The sequence below is a fragment of the Mauremys reevesii genome, linkage group 1 (genome assembly GCF_016161935.1).
Source record: "Mauremys reevesii isolate NIE-2019 linkage group 1, ASM1616193v1, whole genome shotgun sequence".
NCBI lineage: Eukaryota > Metazoa > Chordata > Testudines > Geoemydidae > Mauremys > Mauremys reevesii.
In genome coordinates this window covers 169331921-169347028 of record NC_052623.1, presented here as the reverse complement: position 1 = coordinate 169347028, position 15108 = coordinate 169331921, and the positions used below count along the sequence as shown (strand labels likewise).

General features: G+C 41.2%; 1 protein-coding gene across 1 annotated transcript in view; it reads right to left on the bottom strand.

The window, feature by feature from the left end:
* The window catches only part of URB1 (URB1 ribosome biogenesis homolog), a 76941-nt gene that overhangs the window by 3678 nt on the left and 58155 nt on the right, over positions 1 to 15108 (bottom strand). The window contains 7 exon segments of the mRNA XM_039538964.1: positions 1279 to 1520; positions 3511 to 3708; positions 6080 to 6189; positions 8336 to 8479; positions 9065 to 9171; positions 11179 to 11290; positions 11837 to 11997. Of these exon segments, the coding sequence (XP_039394898.1) occupies positions 1279 to 1520; positions 3511 to 3708; positions 6080 to 6189; positions 8336 to 8479; positions 9065 to 9171; positions 11179 to 11290; positions 11837 to 11997 (1074 nt within the window).

The window sequence follows — 15108 nt, the reverse complement described above, 5'->3', positions numbered from 1 at the left end:
ATATTAATAATATGACACAGGCAAATATACAGAATCCCTAGAAATACCTAAACAAAATATTTTAGAGCTCTTTTAAAATTTGGTGGCCTTTTAATATATTGTATATACTTTGTTAAGTGACAACATATTCTGTAAAAACTACAGTATCGCTGATCCTGGTGCACTGGATTAAAAAATATACCCCTCTTCCTCCCTCCCCCACCTCCAAATCCTTATATGTTATTGAAATGGAAAGAGCGGTAAAAAGTCTAATTTGCCTTTCACTCATTGTGCTGTTCCTTTACTTTCTGTATTTCTCTCAGCATGGACAATGAAAATAGACTAGTCAATTTCATTTTTGATTTATACCCAGTTTCAAATCAATTTCATTTTTAAGTTCTCAAGCACTCTTAGAACTCTGCAAGGCTTTGGCTGCAAACGCTGCAGACCATTGTATGTTTGTTTATAACACTATTCCCACTGGCATTTTGTTTTTTGTTTTCTTTTTAATTCATAAAAATATTTGTATATAATCTTCAGTTTTGTTAAAACTTATTTTTACAAAATGGACATTTTGGAAAATGTTCAACTCTCCAGTGTCCTTTAAAAACATGGAAAGAAATGCATATTAACCTATCCATAAAGTGTTGTATTCTATTTTTATTAAAATAATTCCTTAATGTCCTGTTATGAAAGCAAAAAGGTGAAAAACTGAAATCCACTCTGAAGGGAAAAAAAAAGTGAATTTAATACTGATATAAAAATAATTCTGGTGTAAGGTTCTTGAAAGGTATATACCAACTATCTGAAATGAGAGAACTTTATTAAATGGAGGAGACCAACCAGTAAAACTGTTTGGGTCAGAATTTCATCATTCCAGCTGATTAACCCATTGGCTTCTTGATCCGATATTTCTGTTGCAAGAAATAGAATATGCAACAGATACAAACAGGCTGCCAAAACCCCAGAAAATATTGTCCACACAATCTGCCACAGTCATTATGCCATTCTGTCAGATAGAACATTTTAAACATTTTTAGTTTATTATGGCAAGCTGATGACTAAGCCTCCACACAATTTTTTAAAAACTATATTTACTTTCATGTTAAAATATAATAAAATATATTTTTACAAACCACAGTACCTGATTTATCACTGATTTTTTTTTCTTACTTTAAAACTGGATTCCTTTGGAAATATCTGTTCCTAAAAACTCTCAGAATCCCCTTTTATTTGTTTAAACAAAGTTAAAAATCACTGTAACCAATGCACTTTTAAACCAACATTTTTAATACTTACTAAGCAACTCTTTGACTTGATATTTTTGAGCAGTTGTTTGCACATCTTCTTGGAGCTGCAGATTTCTTTCAATGATGCTCCACTTATGCAAGAGCATTAGGACATCTTTGTTTGAAAGGACACTCTCATTTACAGTAAATCTGCCCATTTGCCTGAAGGCCTCAAGAACAGTAGCTCGGTATCCTAGCACAGAACTGAATGTACTGAAAAACTGAGTGAGCGTGTCAAAATCCAAGTTGGTCCTATTTCAAAAAGAAAAAGCAAATTTAAAAAAAGTTCATAAAATATATTTTTCTACATGTTAACCAAAAGAAAAAATGCTAGAAATACATGGCTATTTAAAGTCTTCTCATTTTTTAAATTTAGTTTCTTAGGATGCATTTATTCTCACTCAGGCTGAATTTCTGCTGCTTAGTGCCTGATGAAACAGACAGACAAAAAACAACTCTGCTCTACAGATTACCTGCAGCCTGGAAAAGGTAACAGTAAAAGCCAGACAGCACACAATAGTGTGGGAAATGCTCTGGTGCTTCATCTAGAAGTATTTATTTTACATGAGTTTTCAAACTTCAAGAGGGAAGAACAATACATTTATTTTTCATGATGTGACAAACACCCATCTGAATGAATGGCTACGGTAGAATGAGACCACTGCTTATTGTACCAAACATCACCAGTTTCCTTGTAGTCTCTCCTTGCTCACCATGACCTGGTTTGTCTGTTCTCTCAGCATAAATGTCAAAAGACAAGAGGGGAAGACTGTAAACCCCTTGAGAAAGAGACTGTCTTTTTATCACACCTGTATTCTACACCTTGCACAATTACTGTTATTGGTTAAGATTTTTCAAAGCCAACTAAGTGAGTCAGCTACACTACTCACTGAAGCTCCACTGAGTACGGAGCCAACTTCCCTAGTGTCAGCTTTATAAACTTAACCATGACTATATTTATTATTTGTATGCTAGCAACTAGAGCAGGGGTCGGCAACCTTTCAGAAGTGCTGTGCCGAGTCTTCATTTATTCACTCTAATTTAAGGTTTCGCATGCCAGTAACACATTTTAACGTTTTTAAAAGGTCTCTTTCTATAAGTCTATAATCTATAACTAAACTATTGATATATGTAAACTAAATAAGGTTTTTAAAATGTTTAAGAAGCTTCATTGAAAATTAAAATTAAAATGCAGAGCCCCCGGGACCGGTAGCCAAGACCTGGGCAGTGTGAGTGCCACTGAAAATCAGCCCGTGTGCCGCCTTCGGCACCCGTGCCATAGGTTGCCTACCCCTGAACTAGAGGCTGAGATCAATGCCTCACTGTGTTAGATGCTGTACAAATAGAGACAGTCCCTGCCCCTAAGGGCTTATGATCTAAACAGAGAAGACAAATGATATATAATAATAATAAATCCTCTTCCTCTGTCAGTCGGGCAGATGGTAGTCAGTCCAGAGCCAAGGAAATTTGCACCCAACCCCCTTCCACCTGCCAGCACACAGACAGGCTTCCACAGGGGAAGAACTGCCAGAGCTGGAAAAAAATTTTGGGTAACATTTTCAAAAGTGACTCAGGCACCTGAAACACTTTGTCGTTTTTGAACATTTTGCATTGTTAGCCTATACCTCCCTATACCATTTTGCCTGAGCCTGATTCCCCTCACACAGACCCCTTGCTAACCAAGGCTGCATCAGATAATGAATGCAAACCCAGTCAGTGGGGTCTTCAGATGCTATGGACCGACTCCCAGATCCTCAGGGGTATTTAGGCACCTAGCTCTCATTGATTTCAGTGGGAATTAGGTGTCTAAATATCTTTGAGGATCTGGCCCAAGCATCAAGTAGGAACCTAGCAGAACTCATCCACGGAGACTGTGACCACTGCTCAGGCAGAGTGAGCTTGAAGCTTTTCAGGGAGGAGGCCTGCCAGAGAGCTGAAGTGCTGGATTCAGGCTCTGATCTAGCAGGAAAAAGACACATTACATAATACTGCCTTTTTAAAAACTATCTATCCAGTACTTAGAACATGAGTCACCTTACAGTCACCACTTCATTGTTAATATTTTTAAAAGCAAAATCTTTCTGCACAAGTTTCTCCACCCAGGTTCATTTATCACCATTTAAAATTAAGGGGAAAGAGCTAATTTATCAGAGATTAAGTGAATTCATGTTGGCCTAATATATTTCAAACTGAATAACAATGTGATCACATAAGCCTGGAAACCTGACTGGGAATGACTTACCGAATGTGTTTAACAAGCATGATCAAAACATACAGAAACTCATTTATAAGCTGAAGAGGAAGGAACTTCTGATTCTCCTGCGGCTCTTTTTTGCAAGGAGTTTGAAGTGGCATCACCCTTCCTTTCTTTCCTAAATTTGTTATCCACAGAGTGTGGACTAAGGAGATTACATTGGTTAGCACCTTGTTTTCCAGAAACCTGAAAGACAAACAAAAATGCCTTTGTGGAATGCAGAAACTGACCCGGTCACCATCCAATCCATCTCCTAGAAGGAGCCACATGTTAGCATTTGGGGCCCTGAACATGCAGGCAGGCCTGAAGTCAATGGAGCTCCAAGTGGGCTATCCATGTAGAACTCGTTGCAGGACTGAGGATTTGGTTGCTAGGTTTCACCCATACATTGGGAATTCCCAACATTTCCTGTTTGGATGCCACAGAATAAAAAACACCTCTGTGGGTGGCAGCGTAGCCTAGTGAATACAGCATTGTTCTGGAATTCTGGAGACTTAGGTTCTATTCCCCACTTTGCCACTGGCCTGCTGAGTGACCTTAGAAAAGTCACTTTGCCACTCTGTGCCTCAGTTTCCCCATCTGTACAACTGGGACACTGACCTCTTTTGTAACAGTTTATAAGAGCTACGTATTATTATTATTAATTATTATTATTATGTGGAATTGACAGAGCTTTCTGGCAAAGGTCCATAAATAGAACTGATGATTTTTGACTCAACTATACCTTTCACTAAATCTGAATATTTTTCCAAAGCAATCCATAAAACTGCAAAACATACAATGTCCACCATTTGTTTTAGATCAAGTATGGTTTGTATTAAAGATTTTTCATTTGCAGATGACACCAAGATGGGAGGGGTTGCAAACACTTTGGAGGACAGGATTAGAATTCAAAATGACCTTGGAGAATTGGTCTGAATTCAACAAGATGAAATTCAATAAAGACAAGAGCAAAGTACTTCACTTAGGAATGAAAAAATCAAATGTACAACTACAAAATGAAGAATAACTGTCAAGGCAGTAGTACTGCTGAAAAGGATCTGGGGGTTACAGTGGACCTCAAACTAGATATGAGTCGTTGATGTGATGCAGCTGCAAAAAGGTTAATATGATGCTGGGGTGTATTAACAAGAATGTTGTATGTAAGACATAGGAGGTAATTTTCCCATACTACGTGGCACTGGTGAGGCCTTAGCTGGAGTAGTGTGTCCAGTTCTGGGTGCCACAATTTAGGAGAGAGTTCAGAGGAGAGCAAAAAAAATGATAAAAGATTTAGAAAACCTAACCTATCAGGAAACCACAACTGGGCATGTTTAGTCTTGAGAAAAGAAGAGTGAGGTGGGACCTTATAATAGTCTTCCAATATGTTAAGGGCTGTTATAAAAAGGACCGTGATCAATGGCTCTCCATGTCCACTGAAGGCAGGACAAGAAGCGATGCGCTTAATCTGCAGCAAGGGAGTTTTAGGTTGGATATTAGGAAAATTTTTCTAACTATAAAGATAGTTAAGCTCTGGAATAGGCTTCCAGGGGAGGTGGTAGTCCCCCCCATCACTGGTTTTTTTAAAAACAAAAATTGGGCACACTGCTTCCCATCCGTCCGAAAGCGAACCCCATGGCCTGGGGGGATGATGGATGGTCAATGTAAAAAACTGCTGCCAGCCAGCCAGTGGATTACCCTGACAGGCTGCAGGCCACAGGTTGCCCACCTCTTCTTTAGGAGGACAGGTCATCAATCTTTCTTTTTCCATTAAAAGATCTATTATAGGTGTCAGCACGCTGATCATCAATCGATTGTCTGCATTTTATTAACACAACAAAACCTATTCTTATGTCAATTATTCATTACCTTGGAGGTCAGTGACCCATCCCACATAATTAGAAACAATACCCCTGTTGCTTGATCATAGGCAAGGAAGATGCTTTCTAATCTAATCACAAAATAAGTATTGTGCATACTGGGTCAAATCCATGCTTCCAGTTCCAGACAGGTGTGAAGAAAGACACCTACAGGGTTTATACTCTGCAAATCTATCTGCAGGTGGGGGCTGGGAGTATGCTCAGTCTGTTTTTAGCACAGATTCTCCTGATTCCTTGTCTGTAGCTGGTAAGAATTATCTATGCGAAAGGTAGGTGTGTGAGTGAGAGAGAGAGAGATTGAGATTACAGCCAGTTCAGGATAGAGGATCAAATTAACAGCCATGCAGAGGTCATTGCAGGATTGGGCGCCTAAGGCAACCTTTGAAGAAGTGAATGGCTAATGCGCTATCCTAATATGTCATCTTGATAGTACCTTCCTGAGAAGCTTCTAAAAAACATCCCCCAAAATTTAAACAACACTAGGAAACATTTTAGAGTTCAACAAGTTCTTTCACCCTAAGGATGGCATTTATGTGTGGAAGTACCACGAGTACTGATTGGATACCTCTATGTAAGTCTCTTTCACACACACAGATGGGTGAATAAACCCTTTTATTTTTGTTTTCAATTGCACAAATACTCCCTTTATACACAAAGAGTACAATTATTTCTCATTACAACATCCCCCTTCTATGTACCTTTTCTCCAGAATATAGAATATCCAGGTTAAGAGGCTATGGTCTCGTATCAGTTCATAGGCAGCTTTAGTGATACGTGCTGCATTTTGCAGTATTTCCAGAATGTGACTCTGAAACAGAAAACAAAATATACTTTTATTTCAATAAACTACAGCTGTGGGCTAGTTCACTAGTATAAACATTTAGGAATGATAGAATGGTAATCTAATTTTTGGTAAGCTTTTATTCAAATGAAAACAATGACAAGACAGGGAAAATGCCAGACTGAACCCTATAACCTTCCACACAGACGTCAGCCGGAGCCCCTTAGCTTTGATGATCTATTGCAGAGACGTAGGCACCCGCTCCTCACTGAACTTAAACAGATAAGCAATATCAAAGCATGAGTCAGTGGGCCTACTGAAGGCTAGGTACATGCTTAAGTACGTTGCTGACCAGGGCCTGTAACAGGGTGCTGGCTAGGAGAAACAAGCCAGGCCCGTTAGCCCGGTTCCAGAGGGAAAAGGGTTAGCTGAGCTGGCTGAGGGGCCACGTCCTAATTACCAGAGGGGCTCCACCTGCAGGCCTATAAAGCTGGCTAAGAGACAGGAAAGGGAGGTGCATGGGCTCTAGATCTCTGCTGGCTGGGAAGCTAGTGGTCTCCCAGAGTGTTGGTCTCTGTAAATACTTGTAAATAGTAGGTGGTGGGAACGGACACAAACAATAAAAGGACACGGGTGCTGCACCTCGATTGGTCTCTGGGTGTTTTGGGGGCCTAGGCTGGCGAAGGCCAGGTTACAGGGCCATAGAAAGGAAGTCTGTCTAGAAGTTAAAGCACAGATTAGGGAGTCAGGTGACATGGCTTCTAGGTTTAGCTTTTGCTATGTAACCAGAAGCAAGCTATTAAATTTCAGTACATCTCAGGTTTCCCCATCTATAAAATGGCAATAATGATACCTACCTTGCAGGGGTATTGTGAGGCATAATGAGTTAATTTTTGTATAGTGTTCTGAGATTTTGTGAAGTGCCTGGACTGCAGTGTTATAGGAGTTCAAGGCATTTATTATTGCATCATTTATGACATTCCTCTACTGGGAATGCCAATTGTTATACATTTTGTGATGTGAGTAAACAAAAATGTTTTTAAAATGTAATTTTAGAGGGATAGCTAATAGAGGCAGCTATTAAAATAGCCATTCATACAGGAGTAAATATAATACTGAAATAAAAAATGTGAACTATTTAAAAAAATTGGTGGACAGTATCTAATCACATAGAGACAAACACTGTAACAAAACATTTCAAGTTCTTCAGAACGGCCAAAGAACAGCATGCTTTCTAATTTTGAAGCAGATATATTAGAATCATTAAAGAAAAGCAGTGCCCAGGAAACAAGATAATTTTTTATTTTTAGGCCAAGATTTTCAAAGGCAACTAGTGATTTTGGATACCTCCATTTCTGAGTGCCCAACTTGAGACACCATAAAGGACCTGATTTTCCAAGGGTGGATGCTCCACATTTTCTGAACGTTAGGCTTCTTTAAGACTTTAAGACTCAAGTTGGGTATCCAAAAATTGAGGAAACAAAATCACTCAGTTTTAAAAATACTGACATAAGCCTCCACTATTCTCCATTGTAAGGATGCCCCCTATGTTACTGGAGCAGACGCTCATCACAGAAAGAATGTCCCCAATATGTTTCTATTCGGAGATAGGTAAAATTAATGAGGGAATTAGATTGACCTCATTAAATTCTGTTTGGCTGCTTCCCCCAGGATACAAAACCAGTGCATTAGCTCACTGTGTCAGCTGGCCACTCCATATATACCCACACCGTGGAGGAACGACTCAATCACCTATAGGACTGAGCCCTTCATTTCTGACAAACTTATAAACAGGCTGCATTTCGGGTATAATGACTCAATACAACAAAGCAAGCTATTAATATTATTACTTTAGGCTAGCGTTTAGGGTAAAGTGATAGTGGAATGCTGGCTTGTGAACCATGCTAGAAAGGGCAAAGACTCAACTATGAAACTGAACGTGCACAAATTACAATTTTTAAAGTTAGTTTCACTGGTGTAGATGAGGCCTTTGACCATTAAGGTCAGCTGGAGAAAAATGGTACAGGTCCATGATGAGAATGTGGCACATATCCACTTACATCAAGACTATTTCCCCCCATACAGTTGAACCACAGTATGTTTGAAAGAAGAGCATCTACATGTCCCTTCTTAATTTGCTTGAAGTTTTACATTTTTTTTCCCTTTTAATTACCTGGGAGGCTTCATCACACAGTGGACTATTGAAGAAGCACAAAATGACATGGAAAATCCTCTGATAGTTGTACAGCTCATAGCAGTGATTATCTCGCAGTCCTTCTCCAAGAAGCCTAAGAACCCACTCACGTTCTGTTTTGTGCTGGAAACCACACAGAAAAGTACCAGAGTCACCGATTTTGAAGTAAAACATGCTGGGAAAAGCCTCAGCACAAACAATACAGTTTCCTACAAGTGGCAATATCAACTTTTCCGGACTTCCTCTTTTCAGTTTTTACCACCACAAAATGTAACCAACAGACAGATTTCTGCAGGAATAATGGGTCAATGGGGCAAATGTGATCAGAGACAAAATTTAAAAGGTTGCTATTTCTAAAATATCTTCACTGAATTCAGCATTAATAACTAAGTTAGACTATCACTGTAAGCTCTTCAGGGCAGGGACTAGATCTTTATTCTGTGTTTGCACGGTGCCTGGCACAGTGGAGCTTTGATTCCTAATTGGGCCCACTAGGCACCACCACAAAAGAAATAATAAATATTTATATGAAAATAAAAATGAAACAAAAATGCCAGTAAATAATTACAAGTGTTGAGTAGAAAACTGATGGGATTTTTTGGTTGATTACTAGACAATAACACCCTCAAGTCATAATACTGGCTAAGCCAGGCAATATATTGCTCTCTTAAGGTTTGTGAAACATACAGGACATGAATCTCACATTACCTCTAAATCAAAGCTGTAGAAAAGCTGATAAAATCCCGGTACTTTCTTCAAGTCCAAGTACTGATGCGACAGAAGGAATTTATTTATCTTTGTGTACATGTGCTCCTCTGTGAACAGAGTTCAGTGGTTATTGCTGAGGAGGGAAATTTAACTGTGCACATTCACAACCTCACTGATGAAGTGGGATCTACACTTTGTTGCCGCAGTAGATGTCAGAAATATTTCACAGTGTGGCAAGTATGATGTTCTCATACTGTAACAGTGACGGTATTGTTGTTAACTATTAATTTTACTTAAAACAAAAATACACAACCAGAGAACGCACCAAGCAAATGATCACATGAATCTTTAACACTGGTCAATTCTCAATACTTCCAAAGTTACCCTTCACTCAGAAATAAAAATCTACTGCAGAGTTAAAAGCAGTGAAATTCAAAGATAAGCCCCAGGGAATCTCATTAAAAAATACAGGATACTAAGCATGGTGAAGAGTGTTACAGGAAAAGCCAACTCAAAATCATGGACAAATTCCAGACCATGCAATCATCGGTTTAGCTTACAGGAAAACATCAGTACCAAAGAAACACATCACTGAAACATTATGCAGTTATTCCACATATTATATATTTGATAAAAATAGCCATTTAGGGCAGGGATTCACCAACATTTTCCATAGTGTGAACCGCTGCTTAGAAGAGACTGTCTTGTGGACACCTCTGATCCTATTTGCAATACTGCAGACCACCTCTCCTCCCACACATGATCCTATAAACATTCTTGTGGCAATTACAGTAATTAATCAAATGGAAAAGTAATACAAGAAAAGTATTTTCTTATATTTTTAGATGTAAACACAGAGGAGAGCCAGCACACCATGCAAATTGCCAAGTCTCCACAGACCACATTTTTTAAACTTTTGTATTATGGCCAAATCTGGAGATGCACGCATTAATGCCTGGATTTAGGCGTGCAAATATCCCACCTGGCTTGCACAGACATCAGGCTATTTGCATGACTAAGTCAGGCATGCACACGCAGATTCTAAGTCCCAAAAGGACCATTAGAGCATCTTGTCTGATCTCCTGTACAACACAAGCCATTCATTTTCATCCAGTTATTCCTGTATTGAGCCCAAAATTTGTGAAGAGAATATTCACCTCCTCTGCAACAGATTAGATGGGATCTGAACTGGCAACTACTTGCACACAAAGCACGACACTTTCCACTCCTAAGATTTAGATTCTAATGAAGGTTTTTCCTCAAAACATTTGAAGGCATGCGGGATAGGGCACATAAACTCTGTCCCTGACTGGAAAGGGTTAAACAGCAATTTGAGGCTTAATTAGTCAAACCCTGTTACATCAGGGTTGGCTGTTAAGTCTGAAAGGGGAGTTTAAAGAAGGAAGTCCAGCAGCTGGAGGCTGGTGTGGAGGGAGTACAGCAGACAGGCTGTCCTGTGGATGGCAAGGAGCCTGACTGAAGACAGGAACCGTGATGACGTGTATGCCTGAACCCCTGAGCAGAGCCGGTGCTAGGCATTAGCAGACTAAGCAATTGCTTAGGGCCCCAAGCAGCTCAAGGGGACCCCCATTCGCTTTTTTAGTATGTGTTGGGGAGGGGGGAATATTACTGCTTAGGGCCCCCAATGGCCCAGCACACCTCTGCACTGAGGGAGGAGAGGAGAGCGCCAGCCCCTCAACAGTGGGGTTGTTTGGGACACAGGAGCCTGTCCCTCAAAACCTATAGCAGCAGAGGTGTGCCTGTGAGGAAGAGGGGGCCTGTTGAGCCTGGCCGGGCTATATATTGTTGTAAGAGTCTCTAAGGCAGTGGAAGGAGCTGAACTCCCTAAAGTGGTAGGGCCGGGCCACGCCCACAGCTGGAGCAGGTAAAAGGACAGTGGAGGAAACTGAGGTAGAGTTGCAGCATCGATACATCTGGCTTCCAGGGGAAATGCTGGAGTGGAGACCATGCTATAGCATGTCTCATGGTTGCTATGTTTACCAATATGCTTTGATTCTACAGTATCACTGAAACTAATCGTTCTATGCAATGTTGTTTTCCCTGCTTTAGCCCCAGAAGCTAAACCACAGAACATACAATTTAATCTACAATACCTGGCTTCAGCATTTGCTGCACCACTCTAGCAACGAAGAGGGTCAAAGAGAAAGTAAACCTGAGATTCGGTTGTCTGATTCCATTTTGCACAACATCCATAAGATAGAGAAGCTGTTGCACAAGAACAAGGAAGAGAAAGCTCTAGTATTACTCATCATCAGATAATACAGCAGGATGTTCCTTGATGGGAGTGTGGGAAAATAGACCTTAATTGTATTTTACAAGTAACAAATCAAGCCACAATCCCAGCAGAATGACTGTTCTAAGAATTCAAATGTGTTTTTTTTTTAAAGCTCACTGATTATAATCATAATAAATACAGAAAAAAGAAAACAGAATAGGAAAGAGGATAACAGATCTTTTAAAAGAACATTATATTAATTCATTCAACTCTTAAGTACACATCTCTATAGCTGGGAATTGCTAACTTTGAAACAAGTGAAAGTGTGCGAGAAACACAATCCCATCTTTGAGGACAGATTAATAATACTACTAAACACTGAACCAAGGCTTGAGAAACCTGGTTGCTCACCCACCCAAGGGCAAATGGAAACTAGAGGCTGGTGAAAGGGTCCCTTCCAGGAATTAATTTGTCCTAGTGTGCCTACCAAGGCAGGTTCTAATATCATGGATAAGTTAAATCTAGAACATTTGTACCTGTCTCTGTTCTCGAAAGCGAGCTCCTTCCAGGTGAGAACGAAAGGAACCCAGGACATAGTACGCTGCTGCTCGCATATTGGAATCATAGCTGCTAAGGGCAGCTACTGTTAGGCCCAAAGCATTCACTTCCACAAATGCATGGCATGCCACTACACACTCTGTGGAAAGGAAAGATGTTAACATTTGTAAAAGCAACAACTACAAAGGACATGTGGGAATGCAATTCTTCACATTAACTTCCATTTAAAAACATCGTTTCTGAAAGTTGAACTAGAAACTGTAAATTTAATTGACTGTAGCAATGTGTGGTGAACACTCCAATACCCGGGTTAGGAAGGGGCATTCTGCACACACACATCTAAACAGGAACATTTCAGTTTCCTTGAAGTCATGTTGGCCAGTTCCTGGTGTGCTGTGATACACCAGAGCTCATCTTCAAAGACAACTCAAAGAATTCTGCCTGGTGCATGAAGCTGGCTGGGCCTGGGATCAGGTAGAGTGGCTTGTTCAGCTCATGTTCTTAGCTTGCCAAACAGCAACTGTAAGGAAGACCAGGCTATAGAACAGGGGTCGGCAACCTTTCAGAAGTGGTGTGCCGAGTCTTCATTTATTCACTCTAATTTAAGGTTTCGCGTGCCAGTCATACATTTTAATGTTTTTAGAAGGTCTCTTTCTAAGTCTATTATATACAACTAAACTATTGTTGTATGTAAAGTAAATAAGGTTTTTAAAATGTTTAAGAAGCTTCATTTAAAATTAAATTAAAATGCAGAGCCCCCCCGGACCGGTGGCCCGGCAGTGTGAGTGCAGAGCCCCCTGGCAGTGTGAGTGCCACTGAAAATCAGCTCGCGTGCCGCCTTCGGCATACGTGCCATAGGTTGCCTACCCCTGCTATAGAATAATGCAAAGAATAGGGCAGAATTTAACCACCAAACCAACTCTTGCCAACTCCTTTTTTTCTAGTGCTATCTTTTCTCTTCTCTTGGTCACCATTGATTTCAGTGGGTCTGGAATTGGGCCTCAACTCTGTAGCTAGGAATTGTAGCCTTGTGCAACAAGTCTATAGAGTCAGGTGAACAGTGTTTCAGTGTTTATGGGCACCTATCCAGAAGAGGGCACCCCCAAAATCAAGAGGTATTACAGTTTCAAATGGCCTTATCTAGATTTAATTCCTTGCAATCTGCTGTACCTCTGCAGATTTTGTCATTTTTGGAATGATGTACTCACCGTAGCACAGTCAGGGCACAGCTTCAAGTTAGAGTTAGCATGGAGCTGCCTTGCTCAAGGGGGAGGTACAAGAAGCTCTGCTGATGTGGGGGGGGGGGGCGGGCGGAAGAGGGGGCAGTTTGGGCCATGGCCCTGCTCATTTCAGAGTGTCATGCACCTCAAGAGCATGCAGAGGGAGCAGTCCAGCAGTTCCTACATTGCAGGGACACAATCTGTGCCCCAAGGCTGCACAAGAAGAGGGGGCTCCCCGTGCCCAGCCCCTCTTGCACACTTAGAGAGGCAGGACACAATCCAGTGCTCATTATTTGGGAAGGATATTGCTGTAAGTGGAAGACCATGTAAAGTTATGAGTAAGTTCTGGGAAGACTCTATGGAGCTCAGTGTTTGATCCATGTTAACTGTAGGGAAAAAATAAACCTCTTGGGCACTCCCCATATCCTGCGTCTGAATGACGAAACAGTGGGGTGAGTAAAAGCACCTCCAAGATAAGCATCCTTTTACTGAAATGGATACCAGAATAAGACATGGATCCTCCCTCTTAAGCTACTAGCCATGGTCAAATAATCTAGTTTACTAGTTTGAACAACAATATAGGCCCATCAGTGACTTTAACATGTAGGGCACTTTCTAATTTACACCCCCTTTAACTTTCTGAATAAACCTACTGTCTGCATAAAATTTCTCTTGCGCAGTTCCTCCCCACCCGGGGCTGAATTTTTTAAAGGGATTTTGAGGTTAATCAAGCCATTTTTAATGAGGTTTTGAAAAAGTGGTGGCATTTCTATCCACTCATAAAGCCACACCAACTTGATGTAAACACTCCAGGCTTGTTGTCTATGCTAGTCTTCAAGGAGAAAAGCAGCAACAACCTATGAAAGCTTTAGTGAATGTTTACCAGCTCTGCTCCCCCTAAACCAAGAAACCTAAGTATGTTCCTAGCCCTTTGATCACTGAAGGTTTATATTTGTCATGGCAATTTCTCCTCGTTGCCCCCTAAAATCACAGATTATCTATGTCCCCATCCCAACAGCTGTGCTCATTCCCTCCTCAGCTGCCAGAACACCTATCTCCGTCTCTCGGCTGGCATGTTCCACATATAGCTCTGCTGAAGGTGGGACAGCCAATGGTAGAATCTTCCCCTCCCCACACTTCACCCTGCCCAGCTCTATTCCACATGACAGAGTGACAACCTGTGCAACAGCACTACTGGAAATGCATTTCAAAACCATCTGCTGGAGAGAGTCAACAGCTGTTCTCAGCACTAACGATTCCTGTACATTTCCCCACAAGCCTCCTGGCTAAGTTATATCCATCATATTGAATTGGTAGTACTCAAAATGCCTCAGTCTTCCCCCTCATAAGGGTCTCAGTCATGAGCCTGGATGCACAGCTATGCAGGGGAGCATAAAGAGCCCCCTAACTCCTCTGCATGGGATGTCCACATCGCCAGAGTCTGTGCAGGACAGGAACAGCAGCTGCGGCCAGGCTGCTCTCGCATAGGTTGGGAGGAAGTTGGAGGACCTTTGGCTCTTCCCCCATCTCCCTCAGCACCAGGGGCACCAGAAGATAGCTGGCAGCACTTCCTTCCCTGCTGGATTCTCATTCACAGTCTGTTCTCTGCCCTCTTCCTGGGGTACAGTGGCTATGTGCCACCCTTACTCGGGCTGGGATGCAGGGTGCCGGTACAGCCCAAGGAAAGGAACCTTTCCTGGTGCGTTTAACTCTCACACACACTCTCACTTACTTCAGAAGAATGATCTGAAGCCTACCAGTCTGTGAAGGGTTCTCTATCCCTCCCCTTAGCAGTTGCTGATCCAGAGGTCTTGTCTGAAGTGCAAATGCGAGGCCAGAAGCTCTTTAGAGTAGGAACTGTGCCTCACTATATGCCTGTCCATAGCCTAGCACAATGGGGACCCAATTCCAAGCGGAGTCTCTGGGCACTTCTATCATATACGAACAACAAATGATAATTTCCCATGGTCATGTCCCATAATAAAATCCTATTTCCTTATTTCAAGGGTATAATCTATGTAACTCAGAGG